At 34.9% G+C, this 27884-nt stretch overlaps 2 protein-coding genes across 8 annotated transcripts in view; one reads left to right on the forward strand and one right to left on the reverse strand.

Annotated features, from left to right (window-relative positions):
• The window catches only part of LOC111030128, a 113642-nt gene extending 86825 nt beyond the window's left edge, over positions 1-26817 (forward strand). For 3 of the 4 annotated variants that reach the window (XR_002604072.1, XR_002604071.1, XR_002604073.1), the window contains 2 exons: positions 24080-24172; positions 24245-26817. The gene's annotated coding sequence lies outside the window, so the exon portion shown is untranslated. Of the gene's footprint in view, positions 1-8807; positions 9550-24079; positions 24173-24244 lie in introns of those variants that run through there. The other variant, XR_002604074.1, reaches the window with a different exon arrangement.
• LOC111030126 (protein lozenge-like) lies at positions 6244-27601 on the reverse strand. Of its 4 annotated transcripts, none has more exons than XR_002604070.1 (6): positions 26855-27601; positions 21486-21599; positions 21302-21427; positions 10388-10567; positions 7221-8244; positions 6244-6436 (listed from the first exon to the last, which is right to left on the reverse strand). XR_002604070.1 is itself a non-coding variant. In XM_022309484.1 (5 exons), the coding sequence occupies exons 1-5, from the start codon at positions 27198-27200 to the stop codon at positions 7292-7294; spliced, it is 1719 nt and encodes a 572-aa protein (XP_022165176.1). In that variant the 5' UTR covers positions 27201-27601; the 3' UTR covers positions 7000-7291. The 4 variants fall into 4 exon arrangements, 2 of the variants coding, with proteins under 2 accessions (XP_022165176.1, XP_022165177.1); XR_002604069.1 differs by having other exon boundaries at positions 6244-6691; XM_022309484.1 differs by lacking the exon at positions 6244-6436 and having other exon boundaries at positions 7000-8244.
• Positions 27602-27884: the final 283 nt, after the last annotated feature.

Genomic DNA, 27884 nt, shown 5'->3' on the forward strand with positions numbered 1-27884 from the left:
AAGGGCGTGGGGGCACTCACCCCGCGGGTTTAACGCAAAACACGACCTTAAAACCAACCGACCATCAAACTATGCGTAAGAGAGCCCGAATGACAGAAACAAATGTCTCGGAAAATACAAGTGGCTCGTCATTAACATACATTATGCGCGCATTTCGGAGAACTTAATGTAGCGGAATTTTTTCTTTTTTTTTCGGAAACCGTTCTATGACACTATATACGACGTACGCGCTTTTATTTCTCCGTTTTTTTTGAGGAAAATATGTATACTGAACGGCGGAAAAACCACCCCGCGCTGCAGCAGGACAACGCGGGAAAAATAATAATATAAAAACAAATTAAGTTGCGCTTATTACCCGTGACAAATTATGTTTTTTTTTCCCACCCCGCCGGTGCTCTGTGTATGGTGCATCAGTATTATAATAACGGGCATAATAAGAGCCATCGACGTGATCTCAAATGCACTTCATTTTTCCTCGTCGCGCATCTGTTTACCCTTTATTACTCCGTCTACGTATACACTGCTATTACATGTATATATAGATAATGTACGTATGTATATTCTCCGGAGGGCCGCCGAGTTCGGGTGGTTAGGACTTATGTTAATCCGTCGTCGTTATCCGGTCGTTTTTACGATACTATACATGTATAATATCAGGCTATAATGGCACGTCATTACATTAGGTTTTGATATTAACGTTTGTGTGTAGGTACTCTATATTATAACGCGTTCGATGCTCGCCGTATTATAATATAGGTACGACGACGATAATAGTAATAATAACTAATAACAATATATAATAGGCTGTCGTGCATATAGCAGTTCGACTCCAGTTTCACGTAAAATATAAGGGTGGTTGTATTGTGTTTAATTTACCTTGTCCGCGTTTCGTGTCACTTTTACTCGTGTATTTATTATCCGAAAGAGGAACGCGGTCGTCGTTTACAACTATAATACAGCGTTAGCGCGAGTTTCTTTATACATCGGTTTTAAGAACTCAATAACCATAAAATAAAATATACCATACGTATTAAAATAATATAATACAATTTCAAATATTTCAGTTGTCTTTGGACGTAACAAGTTATGAACGGTACCTATAATATAATGCAGTCGTCTTAACGACGGCGGTTCGTATAAAAAACGCCCCATGTCTGATTGAATTGGGTTTTATTATTTATAATTTTTAATATTAAATCTTCTCAAGTATTTTTTTTTTTATAAAGGTACTCGTCGAAATCTCCACAATTATGTTACTGTTTAACTCATTTCTATGCGATAAATGTGACATTTTATTTATCTTATTTCTTTAGTATGTAATAATATTATTCGATACGTGTCTCTACACTCTCACCATAGTTTCTTGAATTATTTACTCATTCTTTTTACCAATATTTATACCTACCTAGAACAAACGTTTTGTTACCAAACACGCATAGAGCTTAAGTATAGATTATATCACTTTATTCGAATAATTTGTTTACTTAAATAATTCATAAAAATTCTACCGTTTATTGCACAAACAGTATCTAACAGTTCTTAAGTGCATCATCTCTATATATTGCAGGCATATTAAGTAAAAATCATAATTTAAGATAATTTCTCTTGATATCTATTTCCAAACAATTTCGCATGGGTTTAACCTATGAAAATCAATATCCTTACTCAAAATACAAAACAGAAAATCTCCAAAAAAAAAACCAGTAACAATATGTCGTGAAGAATTCTTAAAAAGTGTATTTCATAAGTAATAACTGAACCACCTATTTGAGAATCGGTGTAAGTCACAAAATATCAAAAATTGAGATATTTAGTGAAATGTTTTATCATTTAATGATAGACGGATCATGAGTAATCATTTGCAAAAAAATATTTAATTTTACCACTGTAAATAATCAGTATGAAAGATAATTATGTATCACTGCAGGTAGCGTATAAAAAACAGTTTTTTCTTGTTTTCTCAGAATCGCCTTTTATGGACTTAAGTAGTTTCTCAAATAGGCGGTTCAGCTAATCAGCCGCATAGTATAAAATTGATTGTATTTGAATATCTATGTACAATATAACCAGCCTTATGCAATTTTAACTTTAACATACATAAGTTTTTCTATTTTATTGATATAAACCTTCATAACATTGAAAATTACGTTAGTTTATTTTACTACACAAGGGTCACAAATTTCAATAAATATTGTTTAGAATTGTAGATATACAAGAGACAACGATGTTCTTAAAATTACAATAATAATATGATTATTTCCGTAGCTGATAAGTATACATTAAAGTACACATATAATACAACGTATTTTGTTTCTGTGTAAAGTAAATGATTTTCCTGGATAAAATATGGCTTCTGGGTATTTATTTAGTCTCGCAGAAAAACATGATAGCAAACAAATACTTATTGGTATTGCATCCTGTATTTGTCGAAGAAGCTATATCGAAATATAGACGTAAGTACGGAAAAAACCTAACCTATAATAACCATAATATAACATTTTGTATAACAAAATAATAAATCAAAAACATTCAATAGGATCAAACGTTTTTGATTCAAGATTAGTATTTATTATACATAGATATGTTTTTTTAGGTACAACGTAATAATAAACTTACTATAAGTTGGAAAAATAATTATGTTCTCTTTCTCCACAAATTAACAGCTTGATTTACCAAGGGTCTTTGGTCCCGTAGTCCCGTTATTTGTGTTTACTCTTTGAAAAATTACTATAAAATGTATTTTTCCCCTCGACTTCTGGCGAGAAACGTTATTGAAATTCCAACAACTTCCAAAATGCCTAGATTACTAATAAAGCGGAACGTTCGTGCATTATATATTTTCGCGATTAAGTATAATAATTATACAGAAATTTAGTTTTAATTAAAAACCTTGTATCGACCAGAACGTGATTTCCAATCACTGTGTAAGATCATACAAACTTCGTCTAAATCATGGACACACTGTACGGTTTATGCGTAATACTTCCTACAGTCATTTTTAAAGTTTTATATGCTTGGAAAATTTTGGTGAAGATTGAACTATGGAAGGTTCGAGTACAATGCAATACATAATATTTAACAACAATATAATAACATGAACTGTATAAACGTGAGAGAAAGACGTATAATATTAGTAAAATAATACTCTTTATACGATATCGTTTTAAGTTAATTCGATGTATCGAATCTGGTTGTATCAAAATCGAAAGTGTCTATGTTGAGTTATGGCAAAATTTCATGAGTCATATTTTTATTCAATGTATATGCAGTACATTTTTAAAGAGACAAAAACAAATAGCATTTGGTAAGGTTCTGACCAAAAGAAAATAAATTATTATCAAATTAAATAATCTTACAAATTAAATCTCTATTTCCGTAAAATGTGCATCATAATATTAAATAATATTTTCATCTACATATTATTATTCCTAAATTCTTTCTCGGGTGTCATGTTATTTATTGACAAGTCAATTTTCACGCCACCGTATCCCTGCTCGCAGTCAAACCCTTGCTGCGACGAGGAGTGCATTGCTACCCCTTGACACAGCAGTCACCCCGGCGGGTTTACCTGGCAATTCCTAATATTTGGTGTGAACATGACAGCACACCGTGAAATCACATTACCTCTACTCGTTTCTTTTCAATAGCCGAATATATTCGCCATTCTCTCCTCTCTTCTTTTTTACCGCCCCCTCACGCATACGCACACATATATATATATATATAAGTATACGGATCGCCGAGCCCGACGCACCGTGTGCCTTTTCACTCTTTATTAAATCAACAACCCACTCTGCAGCCGCCGCCGGCTACTCGGCTGTTCTCCTACTATCCATCCCCTCAATGCAGGCAATGTGACACGACTGCTGATTTTCCGTTATTACTATATAATAAATAAATATATATATATATATATATTATATACTACTGTTTCTGTTACTACTATACTGTTGTTTGTCGTGCTTTTTTTTACAAGCGATTTTTTTCGTTGTTATATAATATATATATATATATATATATATTGTCTCCCTTCGACGTCTCTCTTGGTTCGATCGCAGCCGATCTCTCCACGAACGCAATAAGGCGATTAAGTGATGGTGCAAGTATAACAATAATAATAATAAGAAGAATAATAAAAAAAAAAACAATCCCAAACGTCATCTGGGAACGATCCAAACCATAAAAATGAGAACTCGTCCCGCATTCGGAACGATAATAATATTCTGTTGACGTACGTGTGGTGGCGGCGAACTAGTCGGTTTCAACGACAAAATACACATACAACCACTAAATACAGTGGCTGAAAGATACTTACCTCCTTTGAGTATTAACACTATACCAGTGTTTCCCAACCTTTTTGTTATGGTGACCAACAATTTTACTTTTTTTGGGTAAGCAACTCACTGACAAAAAAAAATTCCAGAATATTCCTCCCTACTTCAATACTGGATAACAAATACACAAAACTGTTAAATATAATTATTAATATTGTTTTATGTTTGTAAACCTAAGTTTAAAACACCTTATATATCACCTCATTAACCCGCTCGTCCATAAGTTACCAGGTTATGATTGTTGATATTAAAACATTAATTTAATGTCTGGTAGGTACGATTGCTTTTTCTTACTTTTCTTACACAGGTCTATTTAAAGTGAATTCATATACTAGCCAGTATTCAGAAATATCAAAATATTAATATTTAATATGGATTCATCAGGTATAAAAATATAAAGGCTACCATATTTTTTTGAAATTAAATATTTTGAATAACAGTTTATTGCTTTGTGTTAAAATACGTAGAGGAACAGGAAATTTAGCTTGCTCACAGAGTGAGCTTTCTTAACTTGTTTAAATTAAAATTAATAGTTTTATTTTCTTATTGCTATTACAGTTTACAACAGCAACTCATCAATATTTTGTAACCCATACCTATGTTGGAAAACACTGATCTAAACGTACTGAAAACTGACTGATTATCAAGTATCTATAGCTTATCGGAAGCGACTGCAGCCTAAAAATGGAAAATTAAGCATACATCGTCTTAGTCATACTAATCGACGTTTACATAAAATATAATATTCGGCCGGACACAATGTTGCAACATTTGAGGAGTTTTGTATAGGCTACATATTATGCTTATGATTTAACCTTTCAAAAAAAGTATTTCGATTCTCGAAATAATAAATATTACAATAACTTATTGTTCATTGACAATTCGTAAAGAAAGAACTTATTTAGATCAATTTATTTAATGGTTTAGACCAAATTATATTATTCAATTATTTCAACTTATATAATTACATCAGGTAGTTCGTGGGGCCCGTAGTTAATAATATAGTACCTATGTACTTAGAGTTAGGGTAGGTTAAACTTACACACCTATAATATAATTTAATCCAAACAAATATTTGTTAACCTAAAACATAATAATATGTTTATTTACGCAGTGCGTTGTGGGGTTATTATCAGTACTCGTGCCCGTTCGACGGACATACTAATCTACTCAAACATAATTTATTTACCTAACCATCAAAATTCAACATGCTGACAATGATTGGGATCAGATGCACTATGAACCAAATTGTATATTTATATGTATAGAGTATATCCTCATCGGACACACTATAGCGAAATTGATACTTATAATATCAAGATGAACATAGGTAGGTATCATTATATTATTGTGTTGCCGTCATACATTCGATGAAATTGACAGTATTCGATAAACCTTACTACCCTACATTGTGCATAACAATGCATTACGTATATGATATACGTTGTACTATTAACGGAGATGAGAAGTATTTGAATACATCTACTTCATCTCGTTTAGAATAAGGTAATCCACATAGATCACATTATTAATAATTGTCCCCAATAATAGATACCTAATATTATAATGTATATAAGTACCTTTACACTGGTACTATATTATAATGTATAAGTACCTATACCGAACTACTTAGCTATAAAAAAAATCAATAAATATAATTAAATATTAAAAATCAACCCATTTCTTAAAAAAGATCATTTTTCTGTAAGATGTACCTATAATTAATACGTTTAAAACTGGGCGATAACTGATATCTAATAAGTACTTAATCTATAAACAAATAACGTTTAAAGTGAGGAACGATGGGTGCTTCAGCTTCCAAGTATCTATTCTACCCTTATCCATCATTGTTGAGAGCTGCAGAATGAAATAAATAAAATGGAAATAGCAAAAATCAATTACATTTTGTTAACAACCAAATAATTGTTTTCTTTATTCGTATAATAATAATTTATAATAATATCGTACACTTAAGACTGAAACTTAAAAAACACAGTTGACAAAAAAAAGTAAACAATAATAAAACGGTAGTAAGTGGAACATTATCATGACCTACTACCAGGTTACAATGGATGCGCAGGTACAGGAGCAGGTTATTGTACCTATACAAACATACAATATTTAACATTATATTTTTTTACACAATAGGTATATTATGATTTATTTTATAACACCTAAAGTCTATAATAATAGGGTGGCCCAACATATAATATATAATTACATCAAATGGTAGTAATTGACTCGTCGTGGCTATGTCGGGAATACGGTTATAGGTTAGGTACTTAAACAGCATAAGGTAGTAGCGGTGGTGACTGTGGTGATAGTTTGCTCGGAGACGGCGATGCGTGCACGATTACCTATACATATTAATATAATGGTGATTGAATAATCATGTATAACAATTATCTTTTTTTCCTAAATACGTTCACCAGTCGACCTGCGCAAGTCTATAATATCACAAAAGAGCTAACGAAAAAAAAAACTTAATAATAAACACGATTACGGTGTAGCTTAGGTGGTATAATAATGAATGAATTCCGAAAAAACCTCAACTCAACCCAAAATCCAGGTATCGATGTTCGCCAATAGGACTGTTACATACTAGTACGAGTACATTGCATAGTAGCGTTGAAACTATATCCCAGGACTCAGAAGCGAATGGGTGGCCTCGGAGGTCCTCAAAATAAAGGTGGGTATTTAATATGGATGGGTGGTGTACGAATGATAGTATGTGGGGACAACGCCATATTATCATTAATGAGATATAACATAAATATTACGTGTAATTATTATTTTAAAAACAGTACTCGTATATACTGAAGACACCCGCCTCGAGTGGTGCAGTTGTACAAAATACAAATTCAAATTTATTCCTGTTAAACATACTTCAGCATCACAATGTACATAATCATCGTCGTCGTCGTCATTGATATCACTAAGGGGCCAGACTGGACGTATCAATACGGCCGCCAGACATCCGTCTGTTTGGCGGTGGTCTTTGGTGAGACTGCCGGCGAAGTGTCTGCTCCGTCGCGGTCATCTTCGTCGTCCGCACCGCCACCGCCGACCTCCGCTTCTACATCGTCAGCGGGTGACTTTTTGGGAGATTCGTTCTCGGCAGCCGACCCGTCGCCGTCGTCGACGACGCCACCGATGGTACCGCCTGCGGCCTTCTGCGCCGCGGCCGCGGCCACGGCAGCGGCCGTCGACTCGTTGTCGAATATCATCGTGTTACGTATGTGGCTCAGATACGGATTGGGGTACAGCTGAGAGTACAGCCACTGCGTGTGAGGTTGCAGGAGTGGTGCGTTCAGGAACAGGCTGAACAGCGATGGCGCCACGAGCGGAACAGGTTGCGTGACTGGCGGCGCGGGCGCGGACGCGGACGGGTGGAGCGATCGCGGCGACACGGTGGCTGCGGCCGCGGCCATAATATGCGGCGGTAGCTGAGCCACGGGCTGTGCGGGCGGAGGCGGTCGTAGAGTTGACGGAGGCGGCGGCGGCGATGGAGGCGTCCTGGCCGCGCGCCGAACGCGATGGTCATCGTCGGTCGCACGTCGTTTACTCTTGTCGTGTTCGTCGGCACCGCTACCTCCGTTGTTGTTGTTGTTGTCGTTGTGAGTTATAGCTGTGGCTGCCGACGCCGCAATGGCCGTCGGTGATAAACGGTCCGCGGCAACCGCCACCGCTGCATTCTTCTCGGACCGGTTGTCCCGATGTCGCTTGTGGTGATGGTGGTGATGATGGTGATGCCGCTTGTGCGCTCCGCTCCCAGACACCGTGGTCAATAAGCCCCTGTGACCCCGGACCCCGGTCCTGTGGCTTCTGGTCGTCGCGCTATCCACGCTCACGTTGACGCTGATCGGTCCCAACGGTTCCGTCGCGGTCCTGCTGCTGCTGTTATTGCCATCTGCGAAAAAACAGTTTATTTTCTATCATATTACAATATTACGATAAATCTCTTGTAGGCTAACGTGTTCGGATGGAGTAAAAATGTTTGTATCTAGGTAAGTTGAAATTACATGATTTTTGTCAAATAGTTGGAACGAACCATAGGCCAAATATAACCATATATCATATATGCCTATACAATATATACATATTAAACTGCACATTTATAGATTTCTGTTGCGTAGTTTATTATTGAACATATAATATTAATTATATGTTTGGTTATTTGTAATATTGTATATTACCTAATAAGTAATAACTAATTTATGGTTCCAACCTACCTTATTATATCTAAGGGCAAAATAAAAAAAATAATAATAATATAGAATCTTATCCATGCAATTCAGTGGCGCAACTAGAGTTCAAATCTTGGGAGTGCTACAAAAGATAAACCGTTAGATAGCCGTATATTATACCTTTAAAATATTTTACATTGCAATTAGTTGTTACTTAGTAGGTAGGTATGAAAGGTAGTATGAAACGGTATACCACAATACCGGTATATACCGGAAAACCAACACATGCCAGAACACCGTGATACCAAAAAACCGTATTACGGTTTAAAATCACGATTCGCGTTATCACGTATCAGTGTGAAGCCTCCTTATCGCCACTTCAAGCGATATTTATTTATTTTACTAATAATATTCATTTCAGCAAAAACCGGTGTAGCAAAAAAACCATCATCCCTCGGTACCATGGTATTACGGTTTTCCGGTATTCTATTACGTTACGGTGTACTATTTCAGCGGTATTCGAGCGAAAATCGGTAAACCGAAAAAACCGTTAACTCTAAAAAAAAAATTGTATGTGTTTGATCCCAACCTATCTTAAACAAATCGATATTTAACTTCATTATAAATGTTAAGTACCATATAAATTATAACACACTATACAGAATGACAACCGTTCTGCTGAGATTCACTGGTGAACCCGACTGACTGTTTCAATTGTTACAATTTACTTGCTCAGAGGAGAGTCGATCTCATTTCCGGAAATCGCCTTAACGTGATTCCGGGGTGGCGCGGGGGAGGGGTGGCACTTAGTGTCATCTCGTAAGAAGAAAAAAATTATAGAAAATGTCTGATTGGGTTATACCTTTTTATTTCAAAACGAAACAGACGACCAAACGTCAAAGAAATTGATTTCGTTTCATTTCAGGAAATAAGCGTGTACGCGTAACGTCGTCGCTATTCGCTCATCTCATTCGTTCTAGGCTGGAACACCCGAAATTGTCGCAGACATTTAGACACTCTCTACAATGGTATAATATTACATACATAAATGCATGCATATAATATAGATGCTAGAAAGTAGAAAAAAATTACTAAACTGACATTATGACGTGCAGTAAGTACTCAAAGTAAATTCTGTTCTCTATGATTATTTTCAGATGCAGGCTTATGTAGGCGTCATAATATATATTAGGTACATAGGTCATGTATTGTTTTATAAATTTGCAGGTATTTAATTATTATATTACATAATAATATTTATATGTTTAATATTTTAAAAGAGCACCAAAATAAGTATTAAATTATTTGAGAAAGCATTTTGAAGGACATTTTTACAATGCATATGTTTTATAATTTTAGGACGCGTCGTATACAAACGTAGATTCATTTGTTATGACAGAATAACGTTCAACCACAAATTATTTATTTATAAATAATGTGGTAAAAATAGTTTATATAAGTACACATTTTTTTAAAACGTAGTTTATTGTCTTGAGTGTATAATAATATAACTTCCTTTAATATAGTTTTGTCTTAGTCCTTAGTCTATATTGCTGGGCGCGTATACGTTAAAAAAAAAGAAAATGTACAACAGACAGTGAACAGAGTTTGTATTATCTTATATTTTATAATATGAACGCATGTCATTATGTTTGTACGCCATTTAGACACAAATTTAGAAATCATAATTTTCGGTCAGATATGATGTGTAGATCATCTACCGTCTTGATTTATTTCGTAACACACAATTACTATATTATGATAGGATATTAGAAAACAATGTAATAATATGTTATTAGGTACTTACTGAAATATATAAACAGTTTACACAATTATACCCACATATTAAAATAAATGTTAAATTACCTGTGCCAGTGTTAATCGTCTGATGTTGAATCACTTCAGTGGTCGTTCCGTTGTACGGAAAAATGTTGGTGAAGTTCGAGTGTTGAAAAGTCGGCGGACCGCAGTTGTTAGCCAAATAAGGGGGGTATGCGGTCGACGGTAAAGCTCTGGAAAACGATGTGCCCCAAGAGTGGGCAAGACCTGCGAAAGAAAAACCCATATCATTCACACACTGTTTGAATAGCGGTAAATGTACCTATATTGCATAATATACACTTGTTGAATATAATAACTAAATGTATTCATAAAATTATAATTATTAGGTACTGTAATACAAAATAATAACGATTCCGTGGAACACAATTTAATAATATAGTTAAACGTTTACGAGCTTTAAATAATTTAGTGATATTATAATTTTTGGGTAATTATTTAAGTAATGTATGATATTATATTAATATCATCGGGTTATTTTATTTTATTTTAACACTCATGCTGTATTTAACATATTTAATATTATTTATTATGAACTTAATTTTCCTTCTCATTTCCACACGGGTTATCTATAGCATCATATTACAGGCAGGTTTGAAATGTTGTATTGCTATTTTTATATTAAATTATGCTCACTTTTTTTAAAATATTTATATTATGATGGCAGTGGTAAAAACTTGTAAAATATATATTATTTTTTTTATAAATTTAATTGTTTTTTTAATTTGTAACTTTTATTATTAAATAGTCAACGATAATATTAAATTTAAATTTCTTAAAATGGCAAACAATATAAAGCATTTATAGAATAATATGTTATAAGCTTATACCTTATAAATTATAAACTAAAATTATTATTACTAAACCGCAACTGTAATATCATATAATATAATAGGTAGGTTGTAGGTATGAATGTTAATGTATGATAGACACATCTGAAAATTATGGTACATAATAATCAAGCTAAAATCAAATATAACGCAGGTAAAGAAAAATGTTGGTCCACAACTCGAATTAGATGACCTTTTTTCGTGGTTATCTTTGGGATGTAACAATAGTATGCAGTCAAAATATTATTTTATCATACCTACTTAATATTTACGAAATGTCATTTGTTTTCATCAAAATGTTATTAAGTAGGTATAACAAGTGATGTAAAATTGTTAAGGAATTAACCTTATATAAAGTAAAAATAAAAATTCTTAACAACTGGTACTGTAGTTACTTGAAACCTAAATTCCCGGGCTCTTTTACAATGATTGGACTCGTCTAACCTAACCACTGGCGATAACATAATATTTCTGTATGATATGTAGATATTACCAAAATAACGCACTAAGCACGGCGTTCATGCTCGTACGTGAAATCATAGTATGATATAATTTTGCTTATTTCAATAGTTCGACTCTGGTAGGTACACTTGATTATTATAAAATATATTGTTACAATTATTATTAATGATGATAATTATAAAACCTTTTGTGTGTTTCTCCGGTGGCGCTCGCGCGAATTTCCGCCGCGTGACCTTTGAGGTGTTTCCAAAGGGTTAATTTAATTTCGCAGCCGCCGACTACGACGACGACGACGTTATCAGTTACGAAAAGGGTTGGCAGGCACTTATTATTAAAAGGTCGCGCGGAGGGTAGATCAGCGCCAAGACACGGCCGGAGGAACAGCGCGTGCTGCAAGAAGGTGATATTTACGCGAGCGCGACGGTGGGCGGTGGCAGTTTAACTTTTACAAGCGTCAACACATAAAAGGGCCCCCATCCGGACTACTGCCGCGCACCGTATATATATGTATATATATATATAGTATATACATGTACACTGTACCGATAGGGTTAAGGAGAGAGTGGTTGAAGGGGAGGGGGAGGGTTGCAAAACCCTTTATTATGTTGACAGCGGTGCACCTTTTGTGTTAAGCCGTCAGCGCGCAGTATTTATATGTATATATATATATATATACACAGTCACCCCCGCCATCAGTAGTTCAGCGTTACTATATAATATGTTATATAATATATATATATATGTGTATCGCCGCGCGCCCGTTCGCACTAATTACATCCACTCAAACAGCTTTTAATTTTAAAACGCTATAACAAGCCTCCGCCGCCGCCGTCGACCACACGTCATCACCGTCACCCGTAATCTTCCTTTCCTCTCGCACCTTTATAGTAATATATGCAACCTGTAAATGTATACAATAGACTTAATAATATGTGAATCGCGTATCACGGACAACATAATATAAATACATTTCATATTTTAAACTTTTGTCTTTTACCGGATGTACGCACTATCTAAAATTTAGATTCAAAACATTTTTCGAAATTTGCCCCCATACCCTTGAATTTCGTTTCTATATAACAGTTAACGGAATCATCTAAATAATTTATATTAGGTCTCTGAACGATTGTGACGTGTATAATGTAGAATCTAGAAATTGTATAGAATTTCGATAGTGTCATATATATTATACATATATACTTAATAATAATATTATGTTATAGTCGACAAGATTTCCAGATTGTTGAGGTGCGTGTGGCGAACGCTGTGCGTATTTTAATATATAGTGCACCGTAGTTGATTCACTCGCTACAATATATACGTCCGACTCGGCGTGGAACCGGCGAATGAGTGCGAAGAAGAGCGGACGATTGCGCTAAAGCGGAGCGAGCGAGATACCGAGAAACAGAGATACCGTGAGAGAGTGAGTGAGCGAGATAAATGTAGAGCGTGAGTGCGAGGAAGAACGAGTGACGGAGCGAGCGAGAGAGGGCGCGCTTTCGTATAATGTATAGACGGCGAAAGAGAGGCGAAAAGAAAACCGTCGAGAAAACCGTCGAGAAAGCTGCCGCCGCCGCTTCCGGCCGTGGCGGTGCGGCGAGACGCGGGCCGGGGAATCGACTGCGGTGTCGGCGGTGGCGGTGACGTCACCCACGGTGGGTTGGTTCCACTGGCTTGCGGCACACCCCATTGGCTCTCCGCAAAGCACACCGCACCGTCTGACCGACGACGACACCGACACCGACACCGCCAAACCGAGCAGGGCGCTGCGGACTGCGGGCGCGCGTTAACCTACATTCCGTCTAAACGTCCCTCTGCCGCGGCGGCGGCGGCGGAGGCAGCGGCGTACCACCCGACTACGAAGCGGCCGCCGCGTTCTCGTCCCGCCCGCGTCGCCCAGTCTAAAGTCTCCGGCCGATCTCGACTCATCCTCCACCGCGCCGGCACTGCAGCAGTGTACCTTCCTCCACGCGCCGTCCCCATGTGTTATATACAATATTATTATACAACAAAACGCGTCTCGGCGACGACTTTTCCGCGAATAATAAGCCACGCCGACATTTAAAAAAATGCCGTTTTAAACTCGTTAATAGGCGACTGCGCCTGCGCCGATGCAGCAGCCAACCGTTTTAAAGGCGATTTATTCGTCTAACGAAAACTTTTTTTCGTCTGTCATAATAATTATTATTCCGTTTCTCATAATAGGCGCAACATTAACAATAATATAAATCCTTTTTTCGTACTCGTTCACGTAGGTATACTATGTAGACCATTATATTAAATACGATGCAGGTAATAAACCTATTATATATAGCCTAATTCTTTAGATTGTAGGCTTGTATAATTGAGTGCTATATTATTTATTAATGTATATTTTACCATCCAAGAGAACCTTTTTTATGTCTGCTCTGCAGAATGAAAAATAGTTTGAAAATCGTTTTACTGCCCTAAATAATAATATTAAAAATATAATCTTAACGTCGTTAAGAATAATTTTTTCTTACCTACAGCTTTGTAATAATTAACTTGAATTATATTATATTAAAGCAAATATTTTTTTTCTTGGAAAATATAAATACTAAAATACCATGAATAAATACATATATATAAACTCTCTGATTTTGTTTTTCACAATATAAATCTCTCATTTTTCTTGATATAGTTCATAACTAAAAATTTCTTAGAATTTTACTCTCTTTTAAAAATATAATAAAACAAATAACACGAAAAATTCAATAATTAAAAAAAATATAGGTATAAGATATTTTTTATCATCGCCTACTATATTAAAACAATATAATATTTTTTAAAGGTAAATAGGTATATATATTATAAATATATTCAATTTTAACTTTTATCAGTAATAAATATACATATTATTTTTTTTTTAAATTATGATTTTTTTTTTTGTGTATGTAACTTTGTGGTAAAAGTTAAAATTAGGAAGTGAATATTATTACAAACCATTGATTTTATAATATACAAATATATTTTAAAAAATCAATGTTACAAACTAACGAGTGTTCAATATTTATGAAATATGAAAGAATTTTAGTCTTTTAAAAATTTTTTTGTGTGTCAATTAAAACTAAAAATTTTTCTCCGCTGTTCACTTTAACTAAAATTTATCTTTTTTTTTTTTGAAAAAAGTTCTGGACCATAATATTATATGGGCTAAACTATCTACGTATGATCAATATCCTATACTCGATCTATACGACTATACGTCTATACCCAATCTATACTGCAGTTGTATTAAAATTATTATTATTACTTTAAATCATATTGTTTTAATTATTTACCTATATAAGTAAAACTATTATATGGAAAAGGTATTTATAATATTATGTATAGTCATCTATACCTAACCTATACGGCTATATATACCTATCAAACAGATTAAAGCATTTTGTTAAATTATTTATTAATTCTTTACTATTGTCATATACACTAATTTGGTAGGTACACTAATATAAGTGTCGAACATTCGAATTGAAATCTTTGAGCTTTTCAATACCTGGTAGACAAAAAGAAAGGTCTTTTCGTTTATTATATTAGATTCTTTATTGCACTGGACGTTGCAATACATGCAATATAAGTAATATTTATAAATATACTGTGGACTATAGACTATACGCACACTTTTTAAAATATAGTTTATGCGTATAGTGTCCACGTGTTAACAATAATATAATTATTTCGAGTTTTGACGAATAAAATATAACATCGGCAATAGGAATTTAAAATTTAAAACCAATAATTTGTTTGCATTCCTACATTACAATAACTGTGTTATCACAATAGCATTGTATTATACCGTCGGAACTGTCTGTCGATAGCGGATAATCTATATAATATAGATATTGATGTAATGATGTGTTTATAGCAACATCAGGTACGATACTCGACGAGCGAAGTATACATGTACCTATAATAATATCAAATATAAAGCCAGTTATAGAACTACCCCAGCCTCCGATGGAAAACGATATAATACAGGCGTATTATACATATGCGTCAGGTACAGAGATATACAAAGATTATATTTTGTTAAGTTTATTACATAATATAACGGTCGTGTGTAACTGTCGGGTGTTGACACCAGGAAACGTACTTGTACAGAATGGAATAATATAACATGTTCGTGCGAAGACAATAACGATATAGTCGCATCGTCAACGGTTTTGGGCCTAGGAGACGGGACAGTCGTTTTAAGCATGACGATGTGCGCGTGCGTGCAATTTACTTACATATACATATACAATATACATAATATATATGCGTGCAGTTCGGATGGTACATACATAATGTGCTACTGAGGCGGTAGAGCGAAGGACCTAAGATTAAAACAGTCCCTTAAGGGCAACAAAGAGATTACACACGCACAAGCTTGCGGGGGACGGCGAGAGTACGGGGGATGATCGACGGGCCGCTCGTGTGTAATACGAGCACTGCATCACCACGTGCTCGCCGGACAGCGACTAATGAGACCGACGTTTTGGCTCTTTAAAACCCCAACCCTTTCCCTTACCGGACATTCTGTATATAGCTCCGCCGTTCCCGTCCGTCCGTTTTCTCTCATCTCAAACGCATTCATTTGCCGCACCCCTAGCATACCCATCCCTGTGCGGGTCCGCTGCAACACACCCGCCGATCGCTACATATATATATATACGTATACATATATACCTATACGCGTACAGTATAGTTGTGTGTCCGACTGCGACTTTTAATTAAACGAGCACAACAAACGACGGGCGAGTTCAAACGAGTACTCTCGGTCCTTGGACACGGATGAGCGTATTATTTCGTGAGGTAGACGAAGCTGCAGGTATACGGCGAGCACAGACGCACAGGGACGGGCCGTCGTCATCATATACGCTGTCGGTACAGAAGTGGTGACTTTAATACGTATTGTATAAAACATTCCAAGTTTGTATGAGATATGAGTATAAAATATCGTATATATTTATTTTCGTCATACCTACGCCAAGCGCTAGCGATTCAAGTTTGAATCACCAATTCGTTCCGCTCTGAACGGAATAATGAAATTAGCGGTAGTCAGTATATTTTTAGTATAATATTATTGCACGTACCATTATACATCGGTTATACCTCAAAGGAGAGTTGAGCAAGTAAAGTAAAACAAAATCCACTTTTATTTATCGTTTATACTTTATAACGTTAAATACGTACAGTTCAATATTATACTTTAATTTATTATTCAAATATACAGGAAACCGTTTTCGTGATTCGTTTTTCTCCGCAAACAGATTTTCTTCGCCCACCCACGACGCTTACAGAATCGACGTTATTATTTTACTAGACGTCGTAAGTGTGCAGATTCCGAAAATGCCTTACACCGTTGCAACAAAACCCTCTTAGTGGAGCTGTGTGAAGTATCGACTTACACACATTACACACGGTGTAGGTACACTGCACCTATATAATATATGTATGTATATATCGTCTTCAATATGAGGTGGAAATTAGATTTGTAGCTCGACTAAACGGCCGAGGGATCGTGCCGACGTCTTCCCCTTCTGCACTTTGCAAGTATACGTGTATACATATTATTATTATATACACACGTATATACATACCAACTCCGACCGACGACGGTTAAGACTCGCCCGGCGCGCGTGACAATATTTACACGTAGGTACCAGCTATATGTATACATATATTATATAAATATATGCGTGTGGAACGAGGGGTTACGTTAACTGCAGAGAGAAGCAAGTATATAAGGGGCGAACGAGCGAACAATATTCTTCTTTTTTCCCCCCCGTCATCATCTTTACAATATGTTAAAAAATAAATAATAAAAAGTATAAAAAGCTCGTGAAACTTGTGTACACAACTGCCGCTGCAGCGGAGTGTGTGTCTGTACAATATACAAACTTTATTCGTATACCTTTATTGTATAGAGTGATGTGTAGAATACATATATAGATTATAGTTACATACTGGATGTCATCAGTGTTTGTCGTCTTACGCACTGTAGCACACACCAGCCCGCCCTCTTGACTAAATTATGCTGAACATGCACTTATATATAGGCAATAGGTATCTATATTTATAATTTAATTCCTCTATGTAATAAATACCTCTGCCTATTATACTATCTAAAATCGGTAACGCAGTCAACTAAAAATACGACGAATAGGAACCTGTATTTATTATATACTGAACTTTTAATCATTTTCATACGGACAAGCTGTTCTGTGTAATATATATTACTTTATTGTACCTATTGGGTATATTATTTTATCACTTGATGATATACCTCACAAACTCAAGAATGAAATAATTGTGTTTTTTTAAATGCCTGTAGATAGACAAAAAAACATACCAACTTTCTAATAACTGTGAATAATAAAACACCTACATTTTTCGAAATAAATAAAATTGATGGGGAATCACACTACGTGGTGAAACATCCTGTACATAATGTACTATGTACAAATACATATATAACGCAATATATATGCGCCGCCTGTCATCGCTTACGCACAAAAGTAGAAATCGTATTTGGACGGTTTTGTATTTTCTTTTTACCGTATTTGTTAGGTGCGTACCTATATTTACACGTACGGCTTACCCGTGTCGGACATAAATGTGTATACTTGCACACATATGCGTTTGCAAAGTTCGAAACTGCATTATTATTATTATTATTATTATTATTACTGTAACGGTGCGGCACACGTGTGCGCAGTTAAGAATAATAATAATAAAACCCGCGAGACGTAGAACGCACAGTCGAATTGTTTTCTTTTTGTTTTGTAATTTTTTTTTTTCTTTTCGTTTTTGTTTCGTATTTTTTTCGCTTAACGTTTTCCTTGGGCTTGTCAAAATTCGACTGGCATCACCGTACACTCGACCCGAGCCTGTCGGTATAGTATTTTATAAAATAAATATCTTGATTTTATCGTTTTCATTTTCGATCGTCATTTCAACTATAGTGTAGCGTAGAGCCATAGACATATCTTAAGGCCTTATACGTGCGAAAACGGCATCACGAAGGACCGCCGGCGGAAGAGACATTATTTTTATATCCGCGACCGATGTCTATAATGACTATTAATAAACACTGCATAAGATGAGTGTGGACTTTTGGAACCGTACCACGAAGTAACGCAATGGTCATAGTAATAATATTAAACACGTGCGAAAAAAAATCTCCAAAATCGCAGTTCGGCTCATAATTATTAAGAAATATTTTGGGGTGCGGGCGTCGACGGCGATGCACCCACCACACATGATTATTGCATAACACCGTGCACGCGATAGTAATATAACATTCATATTATTATTATTATTATTATTACGTAATATTATAATAATATGTTACTCCCAGCGGTATCTGGTGGAGCCCTGCTACCGCCGCCACGTGTGGTTACCGTCGTCTATTTTCCCGTTAGATTTCGCCTACTCTTCTCTATACACAATAGTCGTTCTAGCAGTGCTGGCGAAATCCTTTGAAAACCGACTTCGATTTAAGCCAAGTTCGTTTTAATGACCGAATGTGTTGTTTTTTTTTCGCTACTCGTTTGTCGTCGAACCATCTGACGCCCGACCCTTCGGGAAATACAATTCACGAGGACCACGCACCCCACCCCTCCTTATACTTCATATTATTATAAGCACATCACTACTATAATAAATACAATTAACGATGTCTGCCAACACCGTCTCCCGCTGCAGTGTCTACGAACTTTTTGTAAAAGTTTAACAGTTGGCGAAAAACCAATCGTTAAACAATATTATATCAATACACATGACACTGTATTATTATGACGCTTTACCGAAGGTACTGTAGCTATCGCACTCATTGTTATACGCGGGTATACAAAAAAAAATATTAAACCTTTTTACAGTCAAGCTATTTACAGCTATTTTGATACATACTATAATACTGCGAAACATTAATTTTATTATATAGTATGTATTATAAAAATCTATTCCTTATGATTTATTGTAACAATATAACGTAATTATTGTATAAAGTTTAACGTAAAGTTGATTTTAAGTATTAATTTTTAAACAAATTGATCGCTAGTCATACCTGTAAATTATGCGAACATTCTTCTTCTTGATCTTTTAATTTTGAAAGATATTTTTAATTTATTTCTAATATATTTTTCTTTTCTACGACGATTTTTATTCTAAGACCGATTTGATTTACTTTCAAACTCGATTACTAAAACAATTCTTCATATTATATTTTGTCTACTAACATTTTTATTTTTAATGAATAAGTGTTCTGCTATTTTAATTATTTGTTCATATTATGCTACTGTAGAGGATTATGAATCACGAAAACACATTTATACATTAGAGTAATCAACTCTAAGAGCGGTTTATATTATGAATGCTACAGAAATAAAATACATGAAATCATTTGTAGATAAACAATATAAGCAACTATTGTATATTATATATCTATTACCTACACAGTAAGTTATTTGGATAAATGTCCTGTGTATACACATTTATATTATATTCATATAACTATTTTAATATGTCAAAAACCGAAAGTATATGAAAGCCGAAATCAACCTTTCGTATTTAAACTACGTTAGTCTTTTGAAATTTTGTTTTTCTTTGTTGCAACTTGCAATAAACTATTAGTACAAAGTGCTTTAAGTTTAAAATGCTTATATAAAAACTAATTAACTTTAAAAAAAAATTGATAAATATCGTAAAACAACTAAAAAAATGTGAGAGTCTATTTATAATATTTGATGTATACTTACTAAATCTCAACTAAATTATAATTGTGTTTATTATAACTAAACTTTAAGCAATTTGACTTATAAATGATACTCAGTTTTGAATAAAGGATGAATAGAAATTATTATTTATTTATTACAATAACATTACTTTGGTTCAAGAATACTTAATGAATCACTCAGTTATTAAATTGTATTACACATAGTGCCATAAATAAGAATATTAAAATGTTTAAGACATAGTATAGTGTACGCATATACCTATTAATGATTATGGAATTATTATTAATAAATTGAACTATTTTTAAAGAAATATATTTTATCTATCTATATATAAGAAGGTGTATTTAAACATTATTCTAGAATATTATTTTTGTTTTCCACAACTTTATAATCTTTACAATGAAACTTCATCACAATTCACCTTTATAATCTTAACTATATTAAGTTGAAAACTTAAATGTTTGTTTTTTAGTTAAACGTTAATAGTAATATATAACAAGAATATGTATATGTATCTACCTACAACTTACTGTTATACAAATATACTAACACACTATTTGTTAATGCTATATTCAAGTTAAAAGGAAAAAAAAATTTGAATTTCAATATTGTTATAAATATAGGGCATGGGTCTTTACTATTTGATTTAATTACGATTCAAGTAAGAGTTTAATACTAAATTTGATTGTCAATACTAATAACTATATAAGTATTAATGATGGACTCTTATAAATTTTAACCGTACCCGAAGTAGAACAAATTATTATAAGATAAAATGGAATTTTACTGTACAAAGTAACTGTTTAAATAAATATACACATTCAAAAAAATTAAAATCATTTGATTAGAAAAATAATAATTTGTTTGGGACATTTTATAGTAACTTTAAAATAAAAAAGCTTGTTTACCTGATAATTTTAACGGCAATTCTGCAATTCTATTGGGATCCAGTGGCGTACCAAACGGGAAAGGCCTAGGTCCAAAGTGGAAGGGATGGAACCCTTGGTTTCCTGCAAACGAGTTAAATAATAGGCCTAATACCCAATTTAATTTGATAATTTATCAAGCATAAGTGTGCATTAATTTACTCACTGGTTTTCGACCTCGGCTCTCTGGGACCGTCCACTGTGACTTTGATTGCTTTGGAATAAGTGGCTACTTGCGGTGGACACGAATTCAACATTATAGTCAGCGTAAAACTTTTTCCTGGAAATAACAAAACTTTCATCGTAAAAAAAAAAAACAAGAAACAGTAGTGTACTACTCTGTGTTGGTTAAATATTCAAACGTCAAATTGTAATCATGATTTTATAAAAAATAAATATATAATACAATACATATTATAAGATATTGTTTCATGAGTATTGGTGATGTATTTTAACCTTATGGACTATAATCTATTTTGTGCAACATTTTTTTATTAAGTCCAATTTCCTGGAATCCCTTCCAAATTTAATCAAATACATATCCTTCTACAATCCCACTAATATTTTACTTCAATAATGAGTTATTCTATATTCCTTTTAAATTGCATGGTTATATAGTAATTATACCTAGTATGATTAAATATAGGTAAGTACAACATGAAATGTTCCAAGTATTTCACTGTTTTACTGACAAACACAATAAATATAACCAAAAATAACAATATAATATCATTGTAACTGTGTGATGAACATAAGTCGAGAAGATTTGCTGTACTAAACGACTGTTTTTGTTGAATAAATTGATATTTTTATACCAATTATTTTATCATGGCCATGTTATGAGAAAACCATGTATTGACAGAAATAAATGATAAAAGCATTTATAGCAAAAATGTCAATACGTAGGCAACTCGATTTCTTTGTATTTTGTTTCATAGCAGAACTGAAGTAGTGGGCTCTAAATGATCTAGCACATCATTCTCAAGTTCATAAATAGCACACTTATTGATATATAATTTTATCTCCGATTTAATTCGGGATTTACACATTCAAATCCATATTATAGCACGTAATGTACATATATAGTACATATTGAGTCAAGAACTCAAACAAATTAATTACTTCATAACCATGAAATTATAAAGATAAACAAATTTGGTTTTGAGGCAGGTACCAATATAAAAGTATAAAACGAACTCGTATTCATCTTTAAGGTTTATGAAAGTCCTTACTTATTTCTCAACTGCTGAAAATATAATAAACGTTTCACAAATTATAAAAATCTTAGGACACCGAGCCCCACTCGGTCTGACGTTTATGGGATAGGTATAATTCAAAGTAGGTGTACTCAGTATACTAATAAATCTTAGTTAACCTAGACATCAGTAACAAGCAACAACAGTACAACACGTAGGTCTGTTTTTTGTCCTTAAATTGAATTATTTAATTTTTTTAATTGTTTCATATTTTAAATTTACGTATTAATGCCATTTAATGGTATTGAAAAAATAATACTCTTCGACGACTGTAAGGATATTAGAATAAGTAATTTATTGTTCCTTATTATAAATATTTTGTTTTTGTTTAAAGTGCTATTTTTTGTATGCAATTGATTATAATTATTACGTATAAGTTAGAACCAATACATACATTTTACAATTATTAATTTTTTTTATTCGTGTGATTTAAAACACTTTTTGTAGAATTGTAAAATTGTCAATCCATTATGATAGATTCCTGTTTTAAAATATTTACCACCCAGAGATAAACAAAATTAACTTTCATGTTGAAAAAAAAAATTTTCCTGAATTGTAAATTCATTTTAATCACACTGTCATATTAATTGATTATGGTAATTATATCACTTTCGATGTTTAATACATGGCTAAGGCATTATTATGTTATAATGATAATAGCGTAAGATAAATATGGTAAGGTACTCGTAGTGATAAATTAAAAAAATATTAAAGTATAATATTAAAAAGAGTGAATGTCGTTATAACTTATAAGATAATTAAAACAATGTCAATTTAAAAATAAATTGGGTACCCACTCAAAAGTAGCCGTTCTGGAAAAATCATCCAATAGCGTCTCCTAAATACGCCTCTCCTCGCTATAAGTCCTATGTAAAATAAGTTGAGATCCCGGTGTAAAGAAGAAAATCGCTACAGAAATTTGAATTAAAATAATTGGAAAAATTAAAAATTAAATTAATTTGTTTCTCAGTAAAATATTATCACATACAATGTACAACTTTAACAACAAAATATATTTACAAGTTATAAAATATGGCTATAAAACCAGAAGAAATTGTGTAACGTTCATTAATACATTTACTTTTTTAACGAATTTATACCAACTATAATATTATTAGTTTAATCAAAAATCATGTGGCATTGGAAAACAGTACCAATAATTAAACATTTAAGAGAAATTATTAATTTATATCTACACAAGGGAAAAAGGCATATTGTGGCAGTACAGTATTAATGTTGATCCCCAACTGAAAAAATAAATAAATACTGCACTGCAACCAGATACTTGAACCTTTAAATTGTATTGCAAATTTAAACGAGTAAACAATTTATTAATAATCGCGGTACAATGTTCTAACGATTAAAACGACTGTGCAGAGTTTTGGAAAAATGTATTCATAGAATTATTTTTTGGTAGTTCTGGAAAGTGTGTCAATAACATAAGAGTATGTCAAAAAAAAAATGATAATAATATATTATATACATTATAAATTATGTGTTTCAGGTATAAACTATCAAGTATTGGAAACTGCCATATTGAACATCCCAATCATTTTGTTCTTACTTAAAACTATTCAGTGATAACTGGCAAATAAAAGTAACATTATATTTAAATATCCTAAAACGTATGTTATTTTTAATTTATTATATTATATTTGACTTGATATAGCGAATCCAAAGATGAGTTTGCATTCCACACTAGCCATTTCCAAATACTGATCATCATCCTCAAGACCGCTGACCAGAACTGTGTGCATATCTTCAGGCACATCCCCTTATAATTTATAAAAAAAAGTAGTGGCAAATGTGTGATTCTTAAGGGGATTGATGGATGGGTAACTGATGCTCCTCTTCTCTTCAACTAATTAAATGTTGAAGTTTCTCCCTGTTTCACACGTTCCTTAGTTCTTTTTAATGTAGGTACCCACCCGTTCATATTACTTATTACGGTTGGAACCACCCTATCCAAATAATGATAGTTAGCTTTATTAATAATAAGCGACCACCCCACTAATTTTGTTTGTTTTTTTTTTATGTTTATGTTTACTGTATATTTATATTTTCATTAATTTATTTAAACTTTGTCGCTGTTGTTTGTTATAAATGTCATTCATTTATGAGTTGTGTATTATTAATTTATTAAATACCTACTTTTTTTATTAATATTATAAGATCTTGAACCATATAATATGGAGATTTTTGATCGTTAAATAAAAATTAATAATAATAATATTGTACACTATTAACAAATACAAGTTTGATTAAATTTTCGAAAACATATTTTGTACGTTATAGTACGAACGATAGTAGCAATTAATAATTGTTATAAAGTTGCAGTGTTAAATAATTATTATGATTGTCGTGGGGGAAAGACAAACGTGTTATTACCATTGCGCTTGTACCTACAAATTTACGTAGGTACTTATATAAATAAAGACAAACGGCAACACGTCCGAGAGATAAACATTAAACATAATAGAACGTGTGCAGCTTCATGGTTTTCGGCGGAAAACGCGTGATAATTGCGTGTAAACAACCATAAACCGACTTTAACTTTTCCCGGGAAATTAACCGACAAGGATCAATTATTGGGGTAAAGCGGCACGCCGCCGCGGAAGCAGCCACCGCCACCGCCGCCGGTCTCATTATTGCAGCCTCCTACAACTACTACTTCTCGCCGAGATGATTAAAACGGGAAGAAGGGTAAAGTTTTTAACGAAAGACGATTAATGCCACGAGTTCTCCGGCGTGCGTTGAAATTGCATAATATTATATACATTGTACTATATTAAAACGATCGTTTCGTCGGACTATACATAAAACTATACGAGCTCCGTTAATCTTTCACCGATAATATCTTAATATTGAAATATTTACGGTCCCGTCACCCGATTTCTTATTTGATAATATTATTATAACATAATAACGACATTATCGCCACCGCGTAAGCCCCAGTTTTCGGGATGCGATAAATTTCAGCGCACGCCAGATTTAAAAAAAAAACCGTGTTCTCACAGCCCTCCGGTTCACTTTAAAACGTGTATAATATGAGATGCTGACCCGGGGGAAGGAAAAGAGGGATAACGTCGAACGCCGAAAACTGGTAAGAGGGTGGAAGCGGAAAGGCACCGCCGCTGTTACGATTTACACGGCGTCGCGTAGGCCAATTTGTCATCATTGCTCGCGGGGTTAAAAAAAAAAAATCCTCGGGGATTGAAGCATGACGAAACGCCGAGCTCCGTTGTCCTTTTTATACGTATTTTTCTCTCTCCCCCCCGATACGCACATAATATAGCGCTGCACCCTCGCCGCCCCGCGACGTTATATTAAAACTCCGAAACGTTTAAGTCGGCATCGCGTATTTATTACCGTTTGATTCGCGACGCCTGTTGTATGTGTATATGACATAATATATACGTGTGTATATTGTTCGTTACGGTGTGTCATGTCGCATTCAATTCTCTCGACGAGGTGCCATTTGATCTTCTTAATATACGCGCCATCGGCCAAACGGGCTGTAATAAAGCGGATCGTTGGAACGGGTGTCACCTACACACTCTCTTGTACCCGTATTGCCTATATGATACGCCGGTTTACTGAACGATATTATTATTGCAACGCTATTATATGGGTTTTTTCCTCACTACGAGTCTCCGTCTCACCTCAGTACAGTCCTTATCCGAAAACCATTGTAATAGACACAAACAAAGTACGAAGTCAAAAATAAACGACAGCAGCAAATACGATCTACAGGACTTACAAGTTGAAACGATATTATTGAATACATCAACTATAACGTTGACGTACTCTAAAATGTACTATGCAACATACAAGTAATTTCAGCTTCCACCGTGATGTACAATAAACCTCGATTTCGGACTAAAAATCGTTTTTACATTAACTATGGTAAATTTTGCTGTGTACTGGTGATTCAATTTTTTGTTGTAAAAATTAACTGGAATTAAAAAATTGAACAGTAATTGGTAGCTAATTTGACCTCGAATAGGATTGGAATATACTTTCTGGTATATTTGTAATATATTCACTATGCATAGTATAGGATTAACTCATAAACAATATGGTGTACCACGTCTTTTAGTTAATCTAACTACCAAGATTTAGCCAATCACAGCGCCAACGTTTTATCTAATTTTTTTTTCAGAAATCTCATTATATAGGCACATGCTATGTCAGCTAATCAAAGTCATGACCACCACGATGGATTTAAACATATATAATCAAACTATCATAAAATAATATTTATAATTGTCGCGCTCACCTCGACCTGATCGACCGACGAACCGCAAATCGTTGAACTTGGCCACCTGGTTCTTCATCAGAGCTGTGCAGTTCCGCAGTTCCGCGCAAAAGTTTTCGTCGTTGCCGGCGCGTATGGTGACCGGCGTGCCGTCCGGCACCTCACCGAGCGCCACCACCTTGAAGGCAACCGGCAGCGTCTTGTTGGAACGCCAATGAGTAGGCAGCACGGTGCACACAACGTGCGGGCAACCGGTGCGGACCAGTTCGCCGGGGTGTTCAGCCAGGAGACTGTCCAGCGTCCTTTCTGCCAGCACGTCGGCCTTGAGGAAACCGTCGCGGTTCCTCATTGGAACCGACAGGTGCATGTTCGGTGACGAGACGGAAACGAAATAATCACGCGACGAGACGGGAAAAAAAACCGCGAATACTACGAAGACGTCAACGACGACGGTGGTGCGGCCGCTGCGGTGTGCGTGTCGTCGGGGACGGGCGGACCGGCGCGACTGACTGTTAAAAAAGCGTTTTTTTTTCGCGGCCGGTTCGTCGGTCGGAGGTTGCGGCCGCCGCGGAGCTTTGGTTTACCGCCGTTGGCCGCGAAAGAGGACGGGGCCGGCGGCGGAAGGTGTTCGCGCCCCGCCGTGGGCGGAGTTTGTTGCGTGCGTGCGTGTCTGTGCTCTGCGGAAGACCGCGCTGGCCCGGGTCGGCGGCGTTGGCGGTGGCGGTGGCGGCGACGGCGGTGGCGAGGCAATAAGAAACGGAAGAAGGAAAACGATACGCGACAGCGGTGACGGGGAATGGTGGTAGTGGCGTCGGCGGCGGTGGCGGCGGTGACGGCGGCGGCGGCGGTGGTAGTGTGTACGTATAATATAATATATATAAGAAAGAGTGCGCGGCGGGACGAGAAGAACGACGAGAAGAAGAAGAGGCGGGAGAAAAGAAAACGGGGGCGCAAAGAATGTCGGAAGAAAAAGAAAACGGCAGTCGGGGGCGGTAGCGGCGGCGGCTCAGGCAGTGCGGGGTGGTTACGCCGTCGTCGCGGCGGCGTGTGG

Source organism: Myzus persicae, unplaced genomic scaffold (genome assembly GCF_001856785.1).
Source record: "Myzus persicae strain clone G006 unplaced genomic scaffold, MPER_G0061.0, whole genome shotgun sequence".
Taxonomy (NCBI): domain Eukaryota; kingdom Metazoa; phylum Arthropoda; class Insecta; order Hemiptera; family Aphididae; genus Myzus; species Myzus persicae.